The 20,500-nt window shown below is 41.0% G+C and overlaps 1 protein-coding gene across 2 annotated transcripts in view; it reads left to right on the forward strand.

The window, feature by feature from the left end:
• LOC128758749 (protein kinase C-binding protein NELL1-like) overlaps positions 1–20,500 on the forward strand; it is a 172,131-nt gene that overhangs the window by 118,993 nt on the left and 32,638 nt on the right. For both annotated transcript variants that reach the window (XM_053865039.1, XM_053865041.1), the window contains one exon: positions 10,421–10,543. In XM_053865039.1, coding sequence (XP_053721014.1) covers positions 10,421–10,543 — 123 coding nt within the window. The remainder of the gene's footprint in view (positions 1–10,420; positions 10,544–20,500) is intronic.

Below are 20,500 nucleotides of genomic sequence, written 5' to 3' on the forward strand. Positions count from 1 at the left end.
CTTGGAATTACTTAAAAGGAGTAATAACTACGCTTTGTCTTGTAAGGAAAGTGTTTTTTGGAAAGAAGAATGACCTTGTTTGTGGACAATTATTATTCGCAATGCTGTTACGGGCAGTTAAAAAAACAACATTCCAAGGCAGTGAAAGGCAAAAATGTAATCTGAGTTCTCAGAGTCTTGGTGGCACTGATGCGACTGGCGCCCGGGTGAAGACACGCATCTGCAGTCCGCATATGTAGCATCGCTGCATTGGACTTGAATCCTCAAATATGGCAAGACCATGAAGATGTGCCGTGGCCTTCAGCGCTGTGTGTCAGTTGTGGAGAGTATTGAGGACTTTCACAATCACTTGATACCATAACTTCATTATAATGACATTAGTCAACTTGTGAGTCTGGATTGGTTGTAGTTCTATTAGGTCGAGTAGTCCAAAGAGGTTTTCTGGCACATTATGGCACTGCTGCACTGCCAACACAGAAGTGAAAATTGTTTGCTCGTGGATGTTCAACGGACATCCGCACCGGTAATGGTGGTGTCCTCCTGAGTTCACTGTTCACTGACAAACTTTCACCCGCACTGCTAATGCTACAACCCAGCATCAGTTAGGGACCATCAACAAATTCTGATTCGGTCTTAATATTGGTAAAATCTCCAATCATGTCAATGAAAAATGACCACTTTAGGAGAGATAATTGTGAAAGTGTTTCCATCACACTAGAAACTGGACATTTCCATGAATGTAATGTTTCTTCAAAAGCGTCCAGAAAATGTGCCCAATTGGTTCATAGTTAAAGTAGACTGTCAAAAGACGCGGGATACATTGGGAACAGCAGTCAGTTCAATTCAATTTAACCCCAAAATGAAACTGACCCGACAGTCTGTTGGGTTATTAACACAACATGGTTCTCTGCGAGACCTGAAACATTGATTTCTAGAAAACCTAGACCAATGATGCCGTTCTTGACAAACTATTGAGTTCCATCACGAAACAGTTTTCTGTTGTCAAAAGCGCTCAAAAGAGACTGTAGTTTGCCAGCGCTTGTGTTCATGAGTAAGCTGTTGACTTGCATTAAAGCTGATTCCGATGAAAATGTGGGTGCATCCTAAATTTTGGTTGGTGATCCTTAAGAAAAAGGCTTACCGGTGCAAGCAAAACAAAAAGTCAGTCTGGAGCCCTGTCATTGCTTCATGTTGCGTGTTCTGTTTTACAGTTGTTGATTTGCCAGAAATCACACGTGATCACATGAGATTTCTGGGATGGAGGACGAGTGTGTAGATCAGTGGTGGGAGAGAATCTTGGTGTAGTTTGTTGAGAGTACTGGGACGGTCCCCAGGCATTACACGAACATAGTAAAACAAAGACTAATTCACTTTAGTCTTTGTTTTACTACATTAACCTGATGTGATTTCCACGTCAACTCATTATAGTCCTTGATGTTTTGACTAGAGATCTGCTCTCCACCTCCTTCTAAATTCAGCGCTCATGAGATGTTTTCTGTTGAGTCAATAGGATGTGCCTGGTTGCTGCCTCTGCTTCCTCCTGGGTCATGTTCTTTAATTAGGTTGGAGTTGGCAGCCACTCGGGGAAAGGCATCCATGGACAATCCATCTATTTTGCAGCTTGTAAACTGTCCTGGCTGCTGACAGGGAGCCCAAGAAGCCTCCCGTACATCTGCTGGGAGAGATAAATCCTCCCTTTGCCTCCATTTTCTGGCTTTCCCTCTGTCCTTCTGCTTCTGCTCAAGGATTTCACATCCCCATAATGAATTTGGAATTCATTCACCGTTCATTGCTAAGCACGCCACATATGTCACAATGTTAACATGATTGTGAATGAGCTCCTGTAATTGTTGTGCTGTGTTGAAATTGGCGCTGGCATTCGTCATTGTGCCAGTGGATTTGGAAGCGTTGTACTGTTGATGCAGAAGGCTGGGATCAGTACGGTGTGATTAAACATGTTTGAGATTAAACACAGTGCTGTGCTTGTGATGTTTAGAGGCACATGAAGCCAATTGATCGGAACTATTACCTGGGACAAACTGCCGAGCTATACAGTGGTGACAGGGTCACAGTTTTAGGCGACATCTGCGGTATGAGGCTATATTTACATGGCAGCGCCACCAGTATTGAACCATCTAGTGGAACTGGGAGTGTGGTGATGACGATGAAGTAACTGTGCCTGGTCATTGAGTGGCACACCGTGCATGCGCCACCAAAGCCAAGGCTCCTATCGACGGGACGATACAAACCAGCTTGTTTCGACTTACGGTGCACACACCGGGAACTATGGCTTTTGCTGCGAGTGATTTTAACTTTCCAGTATTACTAAGACTTTTAACCAGCATTGTTGCAGAAAGTCAGATTGGGGTGGTGTCGGCTCAGTGGCTGTGTAAACAAATCCGAAACTGTGGTGGATGCAGTGGTTTCTGTTTCTGTGTCAATGTCACCTCAAAAATCTGAAAAACTTCAATGTCATAAGCTGAGAGGAAAAAAATATCAAGAAGAACTGAATGATGGAGGGAAGTGGAATGATCTGATGGCTGACATTCACATCTTTATTCGCTTTTAACATATAACTGTTTCTAATAGATACATATTATTTTGTCATATTATGTTGTACCTAGCAAGTGATTCATCACCAAGTGATTTATGCTATGTCACTGACATCAGTCCACAATGAAAGAACTGTTAAATCTCTCCATGGATTTCTGCTCTTGTTTTCTCCCTTCTCTTTCATTGTTGTCACCATATCTCACTTCATCCATCCCTGTCTGCCCTGCCCTGCCCTCCTCGCCTCACCTTTCAATCAGTTTCCACTGTCTGTCTTGTTCTCAACCTGTCTTGTTTTTTTGTCACTCTTGTTTTACTTTTCTCCGTTGCCAGTGCTGCGAGGAGAAAACTGGATGGACTTTGTTTAAATTAGAAAGGTGTAGTGCTTTTAAACCAGCTGTCAGCCATTTATCCCTCCAAACACAGGATTACTGGAGGACATTTTCGGCTCTCATCTGGTTTAAGAAGAACATATGAGAGTATTGTAGGGATTCAAAAGTGCTTAAGATATTTATGACCATGTCGCCTGTGGCAGCCTCATGTTTGTAGCTGTTTTGTCGTCATTGGTTTACTTCACATCGCTGCACTCACAGTCCATGCCAGTACTCTGAGTAATGTTAACTGGCACTGATTGTTCCGGCAACATATTCAATGCAGCTTTACCATGATGGATCTTGTCTCACCTCTGTGGGATGTTTTCTTCAGTCCTATGGTACTTGATCGGAGATGTTGCAAACACAAGGAATAAGAGTGATGTTTGCAGACACCTGGTGGCAAGAGCAGCACCTGAGGACATGTGGTGCTGGACGACCTCACTGTTGTGTGTAGCAGTGGTGTAGTTGAGACAGCAAACCTGAGACCGAGTCGAGACTTGACCAGAGCATATGAAGGCCAAGACCAAGACAGAGTCCAAAGCATAAGACTATTATCATTTCTCACTTCAAAATAAATCAATAATTGAAAGTCTATCATTGGAACAAACAAGTTGTTTGATCATCGGTCTTGGTTTCTGTATGCTCTGGTCTAGCCTCAACTGGACTTTGGTGGTGTCCATTACAACACCAGTGTGTGACAACACTACTTTCAGTTGCCTAAAAATGCAGATACTTATTCCCACTGACATGACGGTGATCTGTGACTCAGTCATGCAGCATGAAATTAATCATAATAATAATAATAATAACTACATTTAATTTCTTTAGTGCTTTTAGAACCCTGTTTACAAAGTGTTTCACAGGAAGAAGAGCGCAGAAATTTTGGACCTGGTTGACCACATAGGTGGACTGCTATACACTCCGAAGTACAACAAAGTAAACATTTGGATGGTGCTACATAAAACAGGAGGACAAGTGTTGTTGAAGCAGGAGACTGTCTTGAGATGTGCAGTAAGTGAAGAAGTGAGAATGGCTGGGGGTAAGTTTCAAATAATTTCCTTGCTGACTCAAGAGTTATAAGAGCAGACACTGGTGGTAGAGTTTTGAGTTATATCTGGACGGATTCCGGACTGTAGGGCAGATGTCCTATATCCTGCCCCGTTGAATTAAACTTGTCTGTCAAACTTTGCTCTCTTGAATAGGAGATTGAATGGTCTTCTTGTGAGTCATTTCTGTGATTGTCGTGACTCAACCACATTACTGTAAATACTCTTCTGATGCTGCCCATGACCTCAGTGAGCAGTGAGGTGATATTCTCATGTATCTGTCAAAATCATGCTACCGTCGTACTCACATCACGTCATAGTACATCGCACTGAGTCTGAATAGCCTCCACTGTGCAGTGCACGTTACCAGAGATCTCAGTTAATCTGCTCCAAAATCCAGGCACTTCTGTTTTATCTACTGGTTAAATGCCAAGATTTGATTTTGCATTGTTAGATAGTTGCTGCCCGTCATATCCCACGCTGCAGGGTTATCTCATCGCCACTTCAGAGGAATTGTTTTCTGCATTAAAAAGAATCTGATAAAACTCACATTTTCAGCTTTGCTGCTTGGCACAAGAGGTTTAAGGTCCTTGTTCCGCTCGGGCTCAATTCGGCATTCTCAGCCAAGGCCTGCAGATAACACAGTGGGGGTATTAATATATATAAAAACTGTCCCATGTCCATTGAAACTGCACAACTATATAAATTCACAGCACATTATACAGCACCGGCTTACGATGGAGTTCAGGGTCAAAAATCTTGAATGATGAGTTGAGAGTGGAATAAAATTTTAATGTCCCCGAGGGACATCTTGCCTCACAGACTGAAGTTCAACAAATCTGACAAACAGGAACATGAAATAGCGCTCACAGTCAAAAGACTTCCATAATGAGAATGGGACTTTTTTGAAGGTGAGGGTTTGTACTTTTCAGTCCTGTTTTGCAATTCTGTTTTGAACTTTGGCACGCTTTTCTCTCACCTCTGCACCAACACCAAGGACTTGGACAATAGCACGAGCACTTGCAGAGAGAAATCTGAGATTTCTCAAACAATGTTATCGATTCATCTCATTCCGCAGGTTCTTAGAATGATCACCTTTGATTGGGTTAATGAGAAATAATGGCCGGCTAATGCAGTGAAGACCCTGAGGGTCTAATCCTCATCTAGACTGATTAACACCTGGAGAGCCATCGAGGCTAATAGGAAGAAGAAGATATGAAAAAAACGCTGTTAAGGAATCCTCATCTGTGAGACCTGACTGCTGCAGCATGTTTCCTTGTTGCTAATTTTAAACAAGCTTTCAAAGTATATTGAATTGTAGTCTCTTTGTCCTGTTGGATGTGGTAGTTTAAATTAACTTCATTCAATCAATTTCATTAGTGCTTAGTTGAAGATCAGACCGCCATTTTTTATTCATAATTTCTTTTCCATTTGATGATTAGAATAACTCCTCTTTTCATTGAACAGTCTTCTCAGACCAAACCTGAGCACCAGTGTCCAACAGTAATTTCATCCATCACTTGTTACAAATGTTCTTCGGAATTGAATAGACTCAATAGACACAATATGTCTTTAAAAACTTTTTCCATTATATTCAACCAAGTTAATTTGAGAAATCAAAACCATTATTAGTTCAGAGAAAAAAGACATGTCATTGTGTTTTTCATGTTATTTTGAAAAAACACAAAAAACAAATAGAATCAAACAGAAACAGAATCAAAAATTAAGTGCAGATAAACTGATGGTTGATGGAAGCAGGCATTCACTAAGTGAACACCTTTGTGGAAAAAGTGAGAAAGATGATGGTTGGTTTTGTTATTGCTCCTGACTCCTCATCTACGACTGGTATTGCAGCGTGAGGTCTCGAGTATATGGATGAGAACTCATCCGTTAAGCAGATGTCCGTTGCAGGTGGAAGTTTCATGTCTCCCCCATGCTCTTGTCTCCTGTATGACAATGAAAGATTTCAGGTTTATCATCCTGATCTCAATGTCAGTGGAAGGAGCGGTTGTTAATTGCTGCTGACTGTCGTCGCTGCCACGGCTTTTGAAACGAACATCCGTGAGACACTTTCTGAAATGCATTGCTTTACAAATGTCACAAATTAAATTTCAACCTCTCGCTTTTAGAATGGATTAGATTTGAATTTCACACCGACTCTTTTAATTTCATTCTGATAGATTTTAAACGCGGCTGGCTGACTCAACTGGAACAGATTGCAATGATCAAGGTCCAGGATTTCAGACATGAACAGATATTTGAGTCGGATTGTTTGTCAGAATGTTGGATTTTTCTTTTCTTTATTTCATCAAACTTCAGTCTGATTTCATGCACAATTGATTATGATTCAGGGCTTTTTTTTTAAATCTAAACCTATATACACATATTTCTTCATCTCTCACTTTGTCACTAGTCACCACTCGCTGATTTTAGAAACAGGAATAATGAGAAACAATGTAACAGATTGTCTTTTTTCAAACTAGTGGACTTCTTGCTTAAGACTCAAACATTAAGTGAAACAATGTGTTTTCATGTTTATATTAGTGGTGGGACTTTAACAAGTTCATTCCGATGAATTAATTTAATTTAATTTAATTTAATTTAACAGTTTGCTCTCCAGACAACACAGAGCCTTTGTAAGTGCACAAGTTTATTACAGTATAAATATTTTCAAGACATTCAAAGAGCTTTAGTTTAAATAAGGTGATATAAAAACTTGAATATAGCCACCATCGTGATTTATTGCACTATTGTTAAAGTGATGCAAAATAATATTTTGTTGTTGAAATGTATGTATGGGTCCATCATTTGATTCAGTCATATACCAAATTCATTCAAATTAAAAAATGTGGCTTCTTCTGTCGAATATTCTTATACCATTAATTGAGATTTATTAATCACAAAATCTTAACTAGATTTTTTTTTTTTATTGAATCCCACCCTTAGTTTATATCCATTCGTTTTAGAATCAGAATCCGTTCATCTTGTCGTACTATTGGAAGTGCATTTACAACAGTTCCATTAGAGTCCCTGCAGCTAACTGTAATCCAACATTGGTTCAGGAGATGTGGATCCCTCCAATAAAAAGCTGACCAAATTCCCGACGTGCCTTGATCTATAAGTCACAGCACAACAGCGGAAATGTGTGAGTTGTTTTTTAATAAAGGCATCCGGTGCAGTTCTCTGAAATCCACAACATTCAAGCCCTTTTGAATTTAGATTCCTCTGGCAGTGGTTCTGTCCGATTTGAGGTATTTGTGTGCAAAATAACTGCGGGATGTGATGATCGTGACCGTCCTGGAAACGCTGTCAACATGCGCTAATTAACAAACTTTCCCTCAAACAAACAAGAACAAAACTGCATGCTGTATAATTCCATTTGGCGAGCGTGACTGCTGCCTGCGATTCTGATCTAAATCCATCATGTGCCATTAGCGCTGTCGTCTGAGCGGGTCACTTGGACGTGTCCAGGCCAGACACAGTACAGCATAGTTATCGCCCATTACACCCCGGCTGAGAAAGATACGCTGCGTTTTCAGATGGTGTTGAGCCCAGTTCCTGAGCATTCGCTGCATGTAATAACTTCCAAGTGACATGATCGTTCATCATTGGATATTGTGTACTGAAAAGAAATCTTCACAAGCGGTTATTAATCTGCAACTCTAATACAAGTCATTAGTTAGTCTCGGAGCGCTGTCACTTAAATTTATGTCCACACACAGAGACCACACCTGATATCTGCATCCAGTCGCTGGTGGGTGTTTGACAGAGAGTACTGTCAAGTATTCAGAACATTTCCCCATCCATATATTAAACATGAAGTGTGCATTTTTCATGACATATGTGAGAGTCAGTATGGGAATTGCAAAAGCGGCCGCATTCAAATATACATCAATGCCAGCGGAATGATGCCTAAAATCTGTGTTCAATTAAATCAGCAAATGACGTGTACCGCATCAGTCTTGGTTGTGATGGGCTGGTGAGGCTTCATGAAACTATGTCCTTTGAGGGAGGCGCTGGGAGCAGTTGTTCAAAGCCAAAGATTTTAGACAGTGCCATGTAGTGGGCTCACTGTGGACTCATGAGTCTCGTCATTTTTTTTTTTCAAGGTGGCGGATGCAGCAGCTTTTAGTCCGAGGTTTCCAGAGAACACCATTCAGTCCTGTTCAGTTTTATAATGATACAAGATCACAAACTTTTCCAATGGCGCCCTCTGTTAAGAATATAGTCTGCTGCGTATTCATGCCTTTGGCAAAATGTCATGCAAAATCTAGTACCTTCTTTTTATGTTTTTGTTAATTCATGTTTTCATCAGTGATAGTCATTTCTACTTTTCTCCCTTAATCTGTTGGCTCGGTCGCTGACTGCATTACATTACATGTTTGCAACCATTCTTTCAAGGTCGTCAACATTTTTCTGTTCAGCTTAACCAATAAAACATTCTGTATAAGAATGCATGCTGCCTGTTCTTTCCTTACGGAAGGTTTGCAAACACATGCATATCTCCACAATGTAATTTTTGTCATACCAATAGCCACATCTGATTGACAAATATCGGCCTACAATATCGGCTTAATATCGGCCATTGACTTTCCTAAGCCACCGGCCATAGCTATCGCTCTCAGCCCTCAACAAAATCACATTGGTCGACACCTTGTGCTGACGTTGAAAGGAATATGTATGTGGTCACAACTGTTGCGCCCCAGAACTCCGCATCCTCCCCTCACTGGCACTGTCGTTGTCTGGTCAGATTTGTGTTAAATGGCTGTAGTGGCACCCTTTCCATCTCAGTTTAGATAATATTGTCCATGTTGTTTGAATGCAAACTCTGATTTATGGAAATAAAATCCACCAAGTGTGCGTTGATCAAGAGAGAAGAGGTACAAGGATAGTTGTAGAATTTGCATATTTAACACCGTATTTCCCGGCTTCCTTCCTGGTGAGCCGTCATTTCATGCTGCCGTTTCATCAGTATGTAACGATTGCATGCCTGTGCTTTACCAAAGCCAGAAGAGTTTTTCTGCTTTAATTGCCCATCAGTGTTTTGTGTTACTATCTCCTCCGTCAGCTTACAGCCGTCATCCCACTGAATATTTCATCGTGTAACTCTTCCTCTATTAAGCCGCCGTTAATACGCCCCACTTTTCATCTGGCTTCACACAAACTCTTACACATCCTGCCATTGCTGTTGACACCCACCTTTATAGTTCAATGTGGGGAGGAAATACTTGGGAAGAGAATAGCGAAATCATTTTCCTTCATTGCTCCGGGGCTTCATGAGCTCCACTCATTAATTAAAGGAAATGTATTAGTCATGACTCCCACCAAAGAGTTTGCATATAAATGAGGAGTGTGTTTGGGAGAGCGCGCACCTAATGTGGAGGCCGCCTTGGGCAAAGCTGTGCACGGCACTTAAAGCAGCGGTATAATGATGGAATATAAAACTGCATCCTCAGAGTTGTGTTGTGAATCCCCACTGCAGCGGCATCAGACGATCAATTAACGGTTTTTAATCTATTGTTTGTCATCTGAATGATAATTCATGTCCTCCACATGACCGGCCATGTCGCTTTCGCTATAAGCAAAGAGAGAACTATGTTGTGCATTCAAGGGATTCAATGGATGGACATTGATTTTTCGACAGCCAAACGTTCAGTTGTCATAAAAGAGGTGAAATATATTGTTAACAAAAAAAATTGCCCTATAGAAATATCAGTTTTAAACAGGTCACATTGTATGTTGGTGTGTTGTGTGTGTGTGTGTGTTTTCCCCAGTATCTGGTTGTGATTGTTTGATGAATGATATTGATAAGTTGAGAGCATGGAATCTGCAGGCAGCAGATTTAAATAAGTTGGATTATGTTATTTCTAAATTACATAACTAATTACTGCATAATGCACTATATTCTGTGAGGTCATTCGCTGAAAATATTTCTTGTTGAACCCAAGCAATCACATCTAGAAGGTCAGTTCCATAGTTTTAAATAATTGTCCTTACAGATTCTGGAGATTTCTCATCATCATTTTTGTTCCTGCTCACGCTGTTTTAAGTTGCAAATGCTATTCCGTCAGTATTGTTTGAAAATTGAAAAATGTCATCATGACGCCTGCTGTAATAACTAACACTCAAGCAGGACAGTGTTGACCAGAATGAAGTTTTCCCATTTGAAGCTGCTCTGATTCTTCATGCGTCTCACAGGCTTCATTTTGAAGATTCTTTTTCCTCTTTTTGGAAATGACCTCTGTGTTTTGGCTTCCAGAAGCCTCCTCATAACCATTGTGAATTTGCCAGCGAGATGATTCATGGGCATGCAAATGTTCAAACAGAACTTTTGTGTTTTCAGCCAACGAGCTTGTTGACTGACCTCCTGTCAGGAAATCTATTTCCAGCAACATCTCCATAATTATACTGGATTCTCACTGTGGAACTATCGCTGCATCTCTCCTGCAGAGCATGACGAGTGCGCCAGCGGCCTGAATTTATGTGATGAAAATGCCATCTGCACCAACACCATCAGAGGACACCTGTGCACCTGCAAGCCAGGCTACGTGGGCAACGGCACCATCTGCAGAGGTAAGCCTGTGCTTCACAAGGTCCGTGCGGAACTAGACGAAATCCTCTCATTTTGACTCAGCCTTGGCCCTGTAACAACATGGTCGATGTGGTTCACCTCCCGCCACACCACAGAGGAGGCCAACAGCTGCCAGTGAGATCATGAGAATTGATTCTGGATCTGTTTCCTCCTGCTTTTCCACATATGTGCCTCGCCTCCCTCGTCGCTCGTCCTCCTCCCTGTTGGTCTGTTCGCTAAACCAATGACCTGACCCAGTTGGCCTTGCAGTATTGCAGAGATGCCAGCAGCATGGAGGGCAAGGACTGTGTGTGCCACATGTGTTTGAAGAATCCAAAAAGCCCTGTAATTCTTACCTGTGTTGGAATCAAATATTTCATTTGTTTCCTTCTAAAGTCCCCATGGTTCTCTGCATTATGAGAAGAACACAAACCCTCCCAGGTAAATGCACTAGTCATGTGAGGGTTGGAGAGCGACCCACATTTCCGCCTCAGATATTTGACAAATTAAACACCCACTTCCTGCAACATCAATGCTAAGTTTGAGGATTTTGTTTGAGGATTTGTCAAAATTAAATGGAGTTTGTGAGTGGCTGGGACGACTCTGAGGAGACTTGTTAGTGGGTTGGTTGCCTCAGTGTACTAGATAAGTGTCACAGCTTGAGCTCCCTGATGTGCAGAGAGCATCACTAGGGTTCTTTGTTAGACATGCAGAAACAGCGACATCACCAAGGGAGCTCTATTAGTGTTTCCATTATTAACAGCTATGTTTACTCTGGAAGCAGTGAGCTGCTATGAGGGAAAACGCACCATGAATTGCCAGAGTCTCGATCCTTGGGTGACTAATGAGGCATCAGTTATTGCTGGAGAAAATGGCTGAGTGGTTAAAGACGGGAAAAATTGATAATGTACTCGTATTATACCGCAGAGATGGGTGTTTTTTTTTTATCTGCCAGTGTTGATGGATAATCTGGTTATTTATTTATTTGTAGTTATTTTTATAGTTTATTCAGTGAGTCCCATGAAACGATATCGCCACTTCAAAATATACTACAAGAACAATTCGATCAATAGCAATAAAGATAGCTTGATGTTTTTCACTGCAGTGATCTGTTTTTATTGAGGCACTGTGCATGCACACTCATAGATGTTTGCTCATTGGCCCAATCTCTGCTGGACTGGAGTGAGAAGAGATGGCAGAAATACTAACATAAAAGAGGTTGATTGTGACGTTGATTCCCACCAGATGACCATTTAAATGATGAAAGTTTGCTGTTTCTAAATGAAGGAGGATGGATAAAAATGGCAGACACATTTGGCTTACATCCTTGCAGATTTGCATGAAAGGAAAATGAGTCTCTTTTGGCCAAACTCATGAAACTGAAAACTGGATGGCTGGAAATCAGAAGGCTTCTCATGTTGTTTTCATGGTTGAAAACTGAAACCTGGCTTCCATCCAATAGCTTGACGGGTCATTAAACACATTAAAATATTTAAACATTGTCAATTGCCTACTGCAAGATACACCTCACCGTGGGATGGTTGTGGTTAAGGAGCCAACATCAGCAGGTGGTGTTGGAAACTAGCGACAGTGCTGTTTCAGGTACTTAAAAATATCACACATTGGTAGAAAAAAAGCACAGACTCTGTTAGCATTTTAGAAGATACCAACATTTTTACAGAAAAATTAACTCTTATAATGTCATTATAATAGTTTTTCTGCCCATGGGACCCCATTAAAACATGCATCACTTGTCAATGGTTAGGCATCATTTTAGTTTGAAGTATAACAGTTATGAGCCAAGTTGTAATAAAAACAAACGCAAAAACTGTTGTCAAATAAAATTAGGTAGTCTATATTATTTATGCTAGAAAAACAACTTTTTTACAATAAGTACAGAAAAAAAAAAATAAACAACACTACAAGACGAGAAAATATTTATACTCAATTTAAAATGCATTACATACATTTTAGTCGATAGAGACTGAACATGTTTCAGTGTTGACATCTGGACCTGCATGGAGCCCCCAGAGACACACAATGGTGGTCCTGTTATATATGGATGTACTGTATTTATCAGGTCTGTAACACAGTAAATACTGCTACATGCTGGATTATAGTGATTATAAGAAATATTATCTATATTAGATTAGGTGGCCTTTATTAGTCCCACAGTGGGGAAATTCTGCATGTCACAGTAGACAATAACAACAAAGACACTGACACATATCAAAGGTACACAGCAAACATCAAAGACGTCCACCAAGGAGCAGCCAAAAAAAAGAAAAAAGTGAAGTCACAAGCTATCGAACAACACGACAAATAAATAAAATATTAGTAAAAGTAAGTTAATAAATAATACATAGATAATAATATATTATATAGATAATAAATTGTCTACATAGATATAAACAGTGGACTTCAATAAGTCCATCAGATTTTACTGTTGTACAACCTGACCGCACTGGGCAGAAAGGAGAATATAATGCTCTTGTTTGTGGGCAAATGCGGGTGGTGCTACATGAGACACGTGGATGAGTTTTATTGAAACTAGACTTAACTATGCAGCCTAAAGCAGGAAGCAGACTTCAGAAGTCAAACTTTGCAACTGTGGTAACAGCTATAAGATTTAGATGAGCTCGATGTGCAAATTCATCTTTGAAAATGTCACGACCAACCTTTAAGCTCTCTGAGCTATGTGACAGTCACATTTTGTATTCATATTGAAACTTTACAACATGAAAAATCATTAGGTTGCAGTTTCCCACTGCACTGCGGCACTTGCCTATGATTCTATTATGTTTAATTAAAATGACATGGTGCACAAAAACATGTCACTCAAATCGATGATTAGTGATGAAAAGCATGTCACATCATAGGGGTTGTGTGTTTGCGTGGGCAGAAATAGAAAATGGTTGCAGAGTAAAAGAGATGAACTGAAGTGTTGGAGATTAAAAAAAAAAAAAGAACCCTAGGGGTAGAATGAGAAGGAAATAATGGGGAGCAGGGAAGGGAAAGTGGTAGGTGTGTCGCACTGCACCTGCATCTCCTCCACTCTCCTGTCACACTGGCATTAAGATGGGTGGCAGGTAGGATGCAGGTCGAGGGAGGGATCAATGTAATTTGCAAAGTGCCCGCCACACACCTTCTACCTCTGGATTGTTTCCAGACTAATGCGACACACACTCATCCTCTCGCGCAGTCAACATCATGTCTGTGGTGCTACCTATTTTCACGCTGCATGTGTCTGTTGAAGTGCGAATGGCACCCTGTTACGAGTCTCATGAAAGAGTGAGATGTTATGTGAGCTTTTACATAAACAGAATATTCCAAGTGCGATTTAAAGGAGATGCACCGTTGCTCATTTTGTTGTCGATAATTGCTTGGAAAATCAATAATGGAAAAGCCACACTTGTTCTTCTGCACGTCGCACTTGTTGCTATAGAGAGTAGTTAGTACTGGGCGTTGGTATTCTGGTGCTTTACAGATTTTTGTGGATGATCAGTGGATTGGAGACAAAGGTTCTGCAAGGACAATTGTGAAGTCTAACTGTCAAAGTGTGTTTACCGTCAACATTTGCACGGTTTGGCCAGAAAAACAATAGTGAAGAGCCGGAAATGTTTTAGGAAGGCTGTGTTTTATGACAGAAGAGAAAACATCGAGTATGGAAAAATCTTGACGACGTGATGGATCACACGAAGGTGTTTGATGCGAAAAAGAGAAAGTGAAATTTGTCTCCTGTTAGAAGGAAATACTTTGAGAAAATGCATCTATGCTTTGAATTTGAACTCAGCCTCCCATCACTCAAATTAAAAGCAAATAACAAAGAGAAGCTGCCGGTAGAATGTGTGGTGAAGACTTTTAGAAGTATCTGCTAATGAGATTTTGAAGAGCCAGCCAGGTGAAGAAAAAAAAAAAAGCATTTTAATAATGTCATAACTTTCCACGTCTTACCTTTCCTATTCTGTCCAATTAGTATTATATGAGCAGGCAGTTTGCGAAAACATCTCCCCCCTCCTGCCCCTGAGATCTCATTACTGTGTGATGGCGACAGTGTTGGCCAATCGACCCGCGCCTCCCATCTCATTCCCCTCATACATCACCGTAGCCCCCTCAGGATTGAGGGAATTAGTCTGCAGCTCCTCACACTGACTCTGCTAATATTAATAAGGCAAAAACCTGTGTTTAGCCAGCCAGGCCCGGAGCAGCTGGAGAAAAGCGTGGAAGCAGTCATGAACACACTTGAGTGAGATGGCGTATTTCCAAGCAAATGCTTCAAGTTGGAGCTTGTTGACTGGATTTGGAAATGTTTTTTTTTTGTTTATTTTTGTCCGACTGGCTCATGTGTTGGTTTTAAGATTTTTGCTGATCCCCCAACAGATTTGCTGGTAAACTGACAAATTCTCAGAGCGCATCCTAATCCTTATCAGGCAATTTACAAGGCGTTACGGGTGGTGTTTTGTGGTCAGTATGGTGCCTAAGCCGCACGCCGCCAATTTATGAAATTATTTGTTAAAGAGATTGGAACTAGGTTCCAGTATGGCTGCTTTTAAAAAACAGCTTCACAGCTGGGAGTGAACCAACAGAGGAATCAGAATGTAATTTTTGAAGGAAAACATGGATATTATTTTGACAAAATGTCCTCACTGTGGGACTAGTTAAGGACATCTAAACTATGAACTACTACTTTTAAGTGACACGTCGGGCTGGACAATTATGGCACAAATGCTAATCGTGATTATTTTTAATTCATATCTTGATCAGACAGGAGACAATACTTCGAGCTGAGCAGGCACTGAACACAAAGATTTTTCTGTGGTTCTGATGGTGTACGCTGTGATTTCACGTTCCAAGCTTTTGAGCTCTCATGAGATCATAAGAGAATAAGTCACTTCTTTGAACATTAAACTTCTTTATTTCAGCGCTCTTTCTCTCTTCGTCTCTGTGTTGCGTGACGAATGACAAGGAGCGCTTGGTTTCATCACCCCCTGTTTGATGGAGCGCGAGTGATTGTTCCTATGCATTTATTGACTTCCAAATAATCACTGGTTTTCGAAGCATCTCCGACCAGCACTGGTCACTGCTGTTGTGACTCAGAACGCTGAGCATCAGCTCCTCAGAGGTCCTGACACTGATAACCATACCGTTGGTGTTCAGGTGACTGAGTCGGGAGCTAACAGTGGCTAATATTAGGGCGTGTGTAAACAGAGGCTTGAGCTCCCTCGCTGACAGGCATGGCTCCGCGCTGAGGGGCTACTCTGTGTCGTGCCCTCACTGTGCCTTCCAGAGTGCAGCGTTTGGGTGCATCGGCACAGAATGAGTGCAAATGGGGACACGGCTGTTTGGCTAAATAATCTCATTTCATGACAATTATCAAATTTTCATAATCGTAGGAAGACATATTCGGAAACCTGATAAAAAAAATGTGATGAAATGACCAGCCCTATTGATGCATGTAGTGAATTCCTCCAATGTCAATGCTTCCTCAACAGCTGCCATTTAAGTAGGACCTTAAAGAAGCCCAGATCGTGCAATGCACTCTGCTTTTCTGTTCACTGTCATCAAAATCTCATGCATCGCTGCCCCAGACCCGGTTTTATTGTGGTTATAAGATTGTTTTGACTCAAGGTATAAGTTAAAGCAAATGAAGCATTTTCACTGGGCAGAGCTTATGTGCATTTTCCAATGTAAATATTTAAAATGATAGTGCTTTGTGCAAAGAGAATCATATTGCTGTTTCCAATTGTCGTTCAATATCATTTAAAAGTGATACTGAAATACTGATACTGACTTCCACATGTGCTGTCGTCACACTAGTCATCCTTGTGTTCATCCCACTGACGAACCTAATCTTCCTCTTCTTCTTCAACACGCTTCATGTATTTGTAGAGTCTTGCTCAGTTGAAAGCAAATGAGATTTGCTCGTTGGCGTGGCAGCGAAAGCAGTGTTTATTTGAACGGATCTGATGTGATATCAGGTTCTGGCTCGGCTGATGCTAATGCCCTCATTTTCACTCCTCAGACATGCTCCTGCAGGTCTCTATTTCATCCCTCTAACATTCAGAGGGAACATCAACCAGTAGCAGAGGTCCACATCCTCCAAGTCCGAGATAATTAGCAGAAAATGCTCCAAGATTTTGTTCCGGCCCCATGCGCTCGCCAGCTTCGCCGCCCTTTTCGGTTCACGCTGTTCCTCCGCTCACCTATAAGAATGAGTTTCTCACCACCACGGTGAGGCTAATAGATTCCTCGTGATATGCTCTTTTAACGGACGTATAATCGAGCTCTGGAGTGTGACTCTCAACGGGCTATTTCCTCAGTGTCTCGCCCAATCTTTTCCTTTATGATCCCATGGCAAGTGAGCGATTCCTGCCCACTTTTGCTCTCACTCTGACTGTGAGGACGATAATTACTTCCCACACCATCCTCCCTATTTCAGTCGTGTAATTATGTCTGCTGTTGCCCCAGAACGCTGCCATGCCCCGTCTATGGCTGCTCATGGTACAATAGCTGTGGCAGTTGATAATGTTCTAACAGCCCACAGATGGAAAAGGGATGTGATTGTTGTCGGGAGTCCCACTGTTCTGCCCTGAAGCAGCTTTAGTCCAGAACAATTTAAGAGCACAACTTGTGTTATTGGAGCTTTTATGACTGTTTCATCGCTGTAGCTTTTTTAGAATGTCACTCACGGCTACACTCTGTAAACACATCTATGTAAGGAGGTTTTCGCACCAGCAGGCTCAAGTCCAATTTGCTTGTTATTGCGACGACTCACATCTAAATCTGAGAAAACGCAGCCAAATAGTGCAGTTAAATCAGAAAAAAAATGTTGATTTTTATGTTCTGCAACCTGAAAGTATTCTGTCCTCGCAGTTTTTCTTATGGTGAGAGTTGCTCACCTGCACCTGGACACAGCGTACAGAAAATGTACTTGCTTCTGCACAATTGGCATCGCATAGCGATCCGAAGTGCAGCATTATTAACTATTAAATAACAGTATCTAAAGCAACTTTGAATGCAAAATAAATGATAAAATAATAATACCAAAGTTTTTAATATAAAATAAATAACTTTTTCAATGAACAGATCACACCAACAATGTAAACTTTACATGAGTTGTTAAATACCAGACTGTTGCCTGATAACCTGACAAACCACTCCTCTTTTCATCTACTACATGTCCAGCGAATGAGTGTGTTACAGGTGTGCGCTGTTGGGTGCTGAAAGCTCTGGTCATTGAAAACAGAGCACGGCGACGCGTCCAAAACACTATTAGAAACTCTATTAGCATTGGTTTGACATACAGTTAGCTTTTGCTGGTTAGCCTCTTTGTAACGCTCGGTAAGTTATTTGACACAAAGCATCTTGATTTACCGTGCAGGTTATTTCCGTGCCTGTGCATGTTGCGAACTGCAACTCGGTTGTCATTTTTCTTGACGGAGAAATATTGCCCGACCACCATTGTGGCTGGCTGTCTGTGGCTGCAGGTCTGCAGGCGCTTTTGTAACTTCACAATAAGCAGTGTGATATTTCTGGAGAAATGCCTGCTTTGTTTGGTCATATTTACATTGTGACGTCAAATTTTTAAGAGCAATAACATTGCTCATGATGAGTGAAAATAAAAAGCTTCTTATTTAAAAAAAATAAATAAATAATCCATGTATATTTTTCATTTGATCCGCCAGTCACGACGTCGCAAATGCCCATATCGGCGCCAATAAATCAGAGACTGGTGGCTTTCCCTTAGCCTCCTTAGCCTATTTTCCTGCTTTTGATGATCTGACTCAACCAAAAGTGAGCAGTGAGGACCCCTCTACTTTTTCTTACCTCCCTCTCTCTTTTGTGTTGCAATTTTCATCAGCTGAAAACAAACTTTAAAATGTCAGTCTGCGTTTAGCCGTGCAGGAACATAACACATTAGCTGCACTTGCTGTATCGGAGTGAAGAATGTGATTATAAATCGGCATTGTTCCTGCTGTCAGCGTAATGATCAGCAGCGCTTTGTCTGCCACATGATGATCAAGCTGAGGTTCTTAATGGGTTGTTTCATTCCCAAACAGAGCTCTTATAAACAGCGTTGCCAATAGATGTGGTGCAATAGCCAGGCTGCATAGAAGTGCAGATGACTAACTGTTGACTGATGCGATTTCTTGTCTTCATTCAAAAGCTAAATGTTTCCACAAATTTGTGAATTCATTCATGTCTAAATAGATTCTGAAATTGGAGCGCATTTATTGCGAGTTGAAGTCTGCCTTCAAGTTAAGCATCCAATTTTCTGTTTGCATAATTATTGCTCCCCCGGATCCCTCTTCTTTGATAGGAACAAAACACTTAGCAACTTCTTCACTGCAGACTCTGTGCTGCAGGGCATAGTGTTTTACAGTTTTAATTGGGTGAAGCCACGCAGTCTTGGGCTGTGATTAATCGCTAAATGGAAGGAAAAAAATGTAACAAAGGAAAAACGCATTTCCCTTCTGTGTCACTATTATGATCCAAGTCGTTTTTTAAGGCTCTTTGGTAAATTGTTGATGGTTCAGTCAGAGACTGTAAACGCCTTGTGTCATTTGTCTGTTTTGATTTGACCCTGCTGCTGATGTTCCAGTCCCAGTGATGTCCCTCATGTGGCAGAGTCAGGTTACGATCAGTGGGCACACTGAGCACAGATGGTGAGGTGTTTGTTGTAGTCAAGCCCACTGAACCCAAAACCAGTGCCCCCTCATTGGTCCAGACCAAGTCTGAATACAGAATACAAAGTTTGTTATTTCTTACTGCAGAAGTGCTGCAAAATGGCAGTTCTTTTTTCCAAAATATATCAAGAACTGAAATGCTTTCTGTATTCAGGTTGTTCACACCCCCTCATTGGTCTTGGACTCGAGTTTGGTCTTGACTGCAACACTATACCACAAGAAATATATAGGGATGCCAATCGTGATCGGTGTCTGGATCCGGAAAGGAACGGATCCGTCGGCGTTTTGGAATCTGAAACTTTCAAACTTTTGAAAACATCCGGAGTGGAAAGTTGTAGTTGTAAATATTTCATGGATACAGCACAGTCTCTAGAGATTCACCTCCAACGTCTCACATCAGATTTTCAGTTGTCCTTTTGACAGAACAATTGCTGCATGGTTTTTCTATGTTTTGCTACCTTGAAGAGGTACATAAAAACGTGTCAGAATTACACAGAAGGTCTCATCATTTTGATTACAAATTCATTGTCAATCCATTTGATCGGTTTTGGTGATTGGTATTGGTGATCGACAGCAGATATCTGATAGAAGCATTCCTAGATATATATATTCAAAAGGGAAACGTAGCGTGTGAGCGTGTCTGCGACTTATGTTTAAAAAGGTGAATAAAGGTTTGTGACTCTTTCTTTCTATTCATCAGTTGGATGGTGTCTTATTCAATGAATGAGAATTTGAATGAGAGTTTGCCTCGTATTGAATCTGCTGAAACAGACTATTTTTTAAATGGAAAATAAACTTGGTTGCAAACTACATGCCTTTGATGGTGAGTGACTGACACCTTTTCCAAATTCTAGTCGGTTAGAATGAAGCGCTCAGTATGCTGTTACAAATTAAAGAAGAAAATCCGTAGTCCAGTTATTTTAAGGAAGTTGGCTGCGTTTGATGGTCATATAGTTGATTTAGTTTTGAAAATACTTCATTTTGATGAAAATAAAAATCTCAAAGTCAGTCTCCCATTGACTGAAACGAACACAGTGCTTTCTGATAAACACTGACTCACCAAAAGCCTTTTTCTGTTTTTGAGCAAGGACACCCTTCAACTGCTTACATCATTTAATGGATCTTAAGACTTTTTAAGAGTCTTTGCACAAGGCCATGAACAACAGTGTGGAAACTATCATAACTGCCCTCCAGAGAACGAACAGTATCAATGCTCTTCACCTATAATAAACATTAATATTATGCAGTGAAGCGCTGCATGTGGAGTGTTTC

This window comes from Synchiropus splendidus, chromosome 5 (assembly GCF_027744825.2).
Source record: "Synchiropus splendidus isolate RoL2022-P1 chromosome 5, RoL_Sspl_1.0, whole genome shotgun sequence".
Taxonomy (NCBI): Eukaryota; Metazoa; Chordata; class Actinopteri; order Syngnathiformes; family Callionymidae; genus Synchiropus; species Synchiropus splendidus.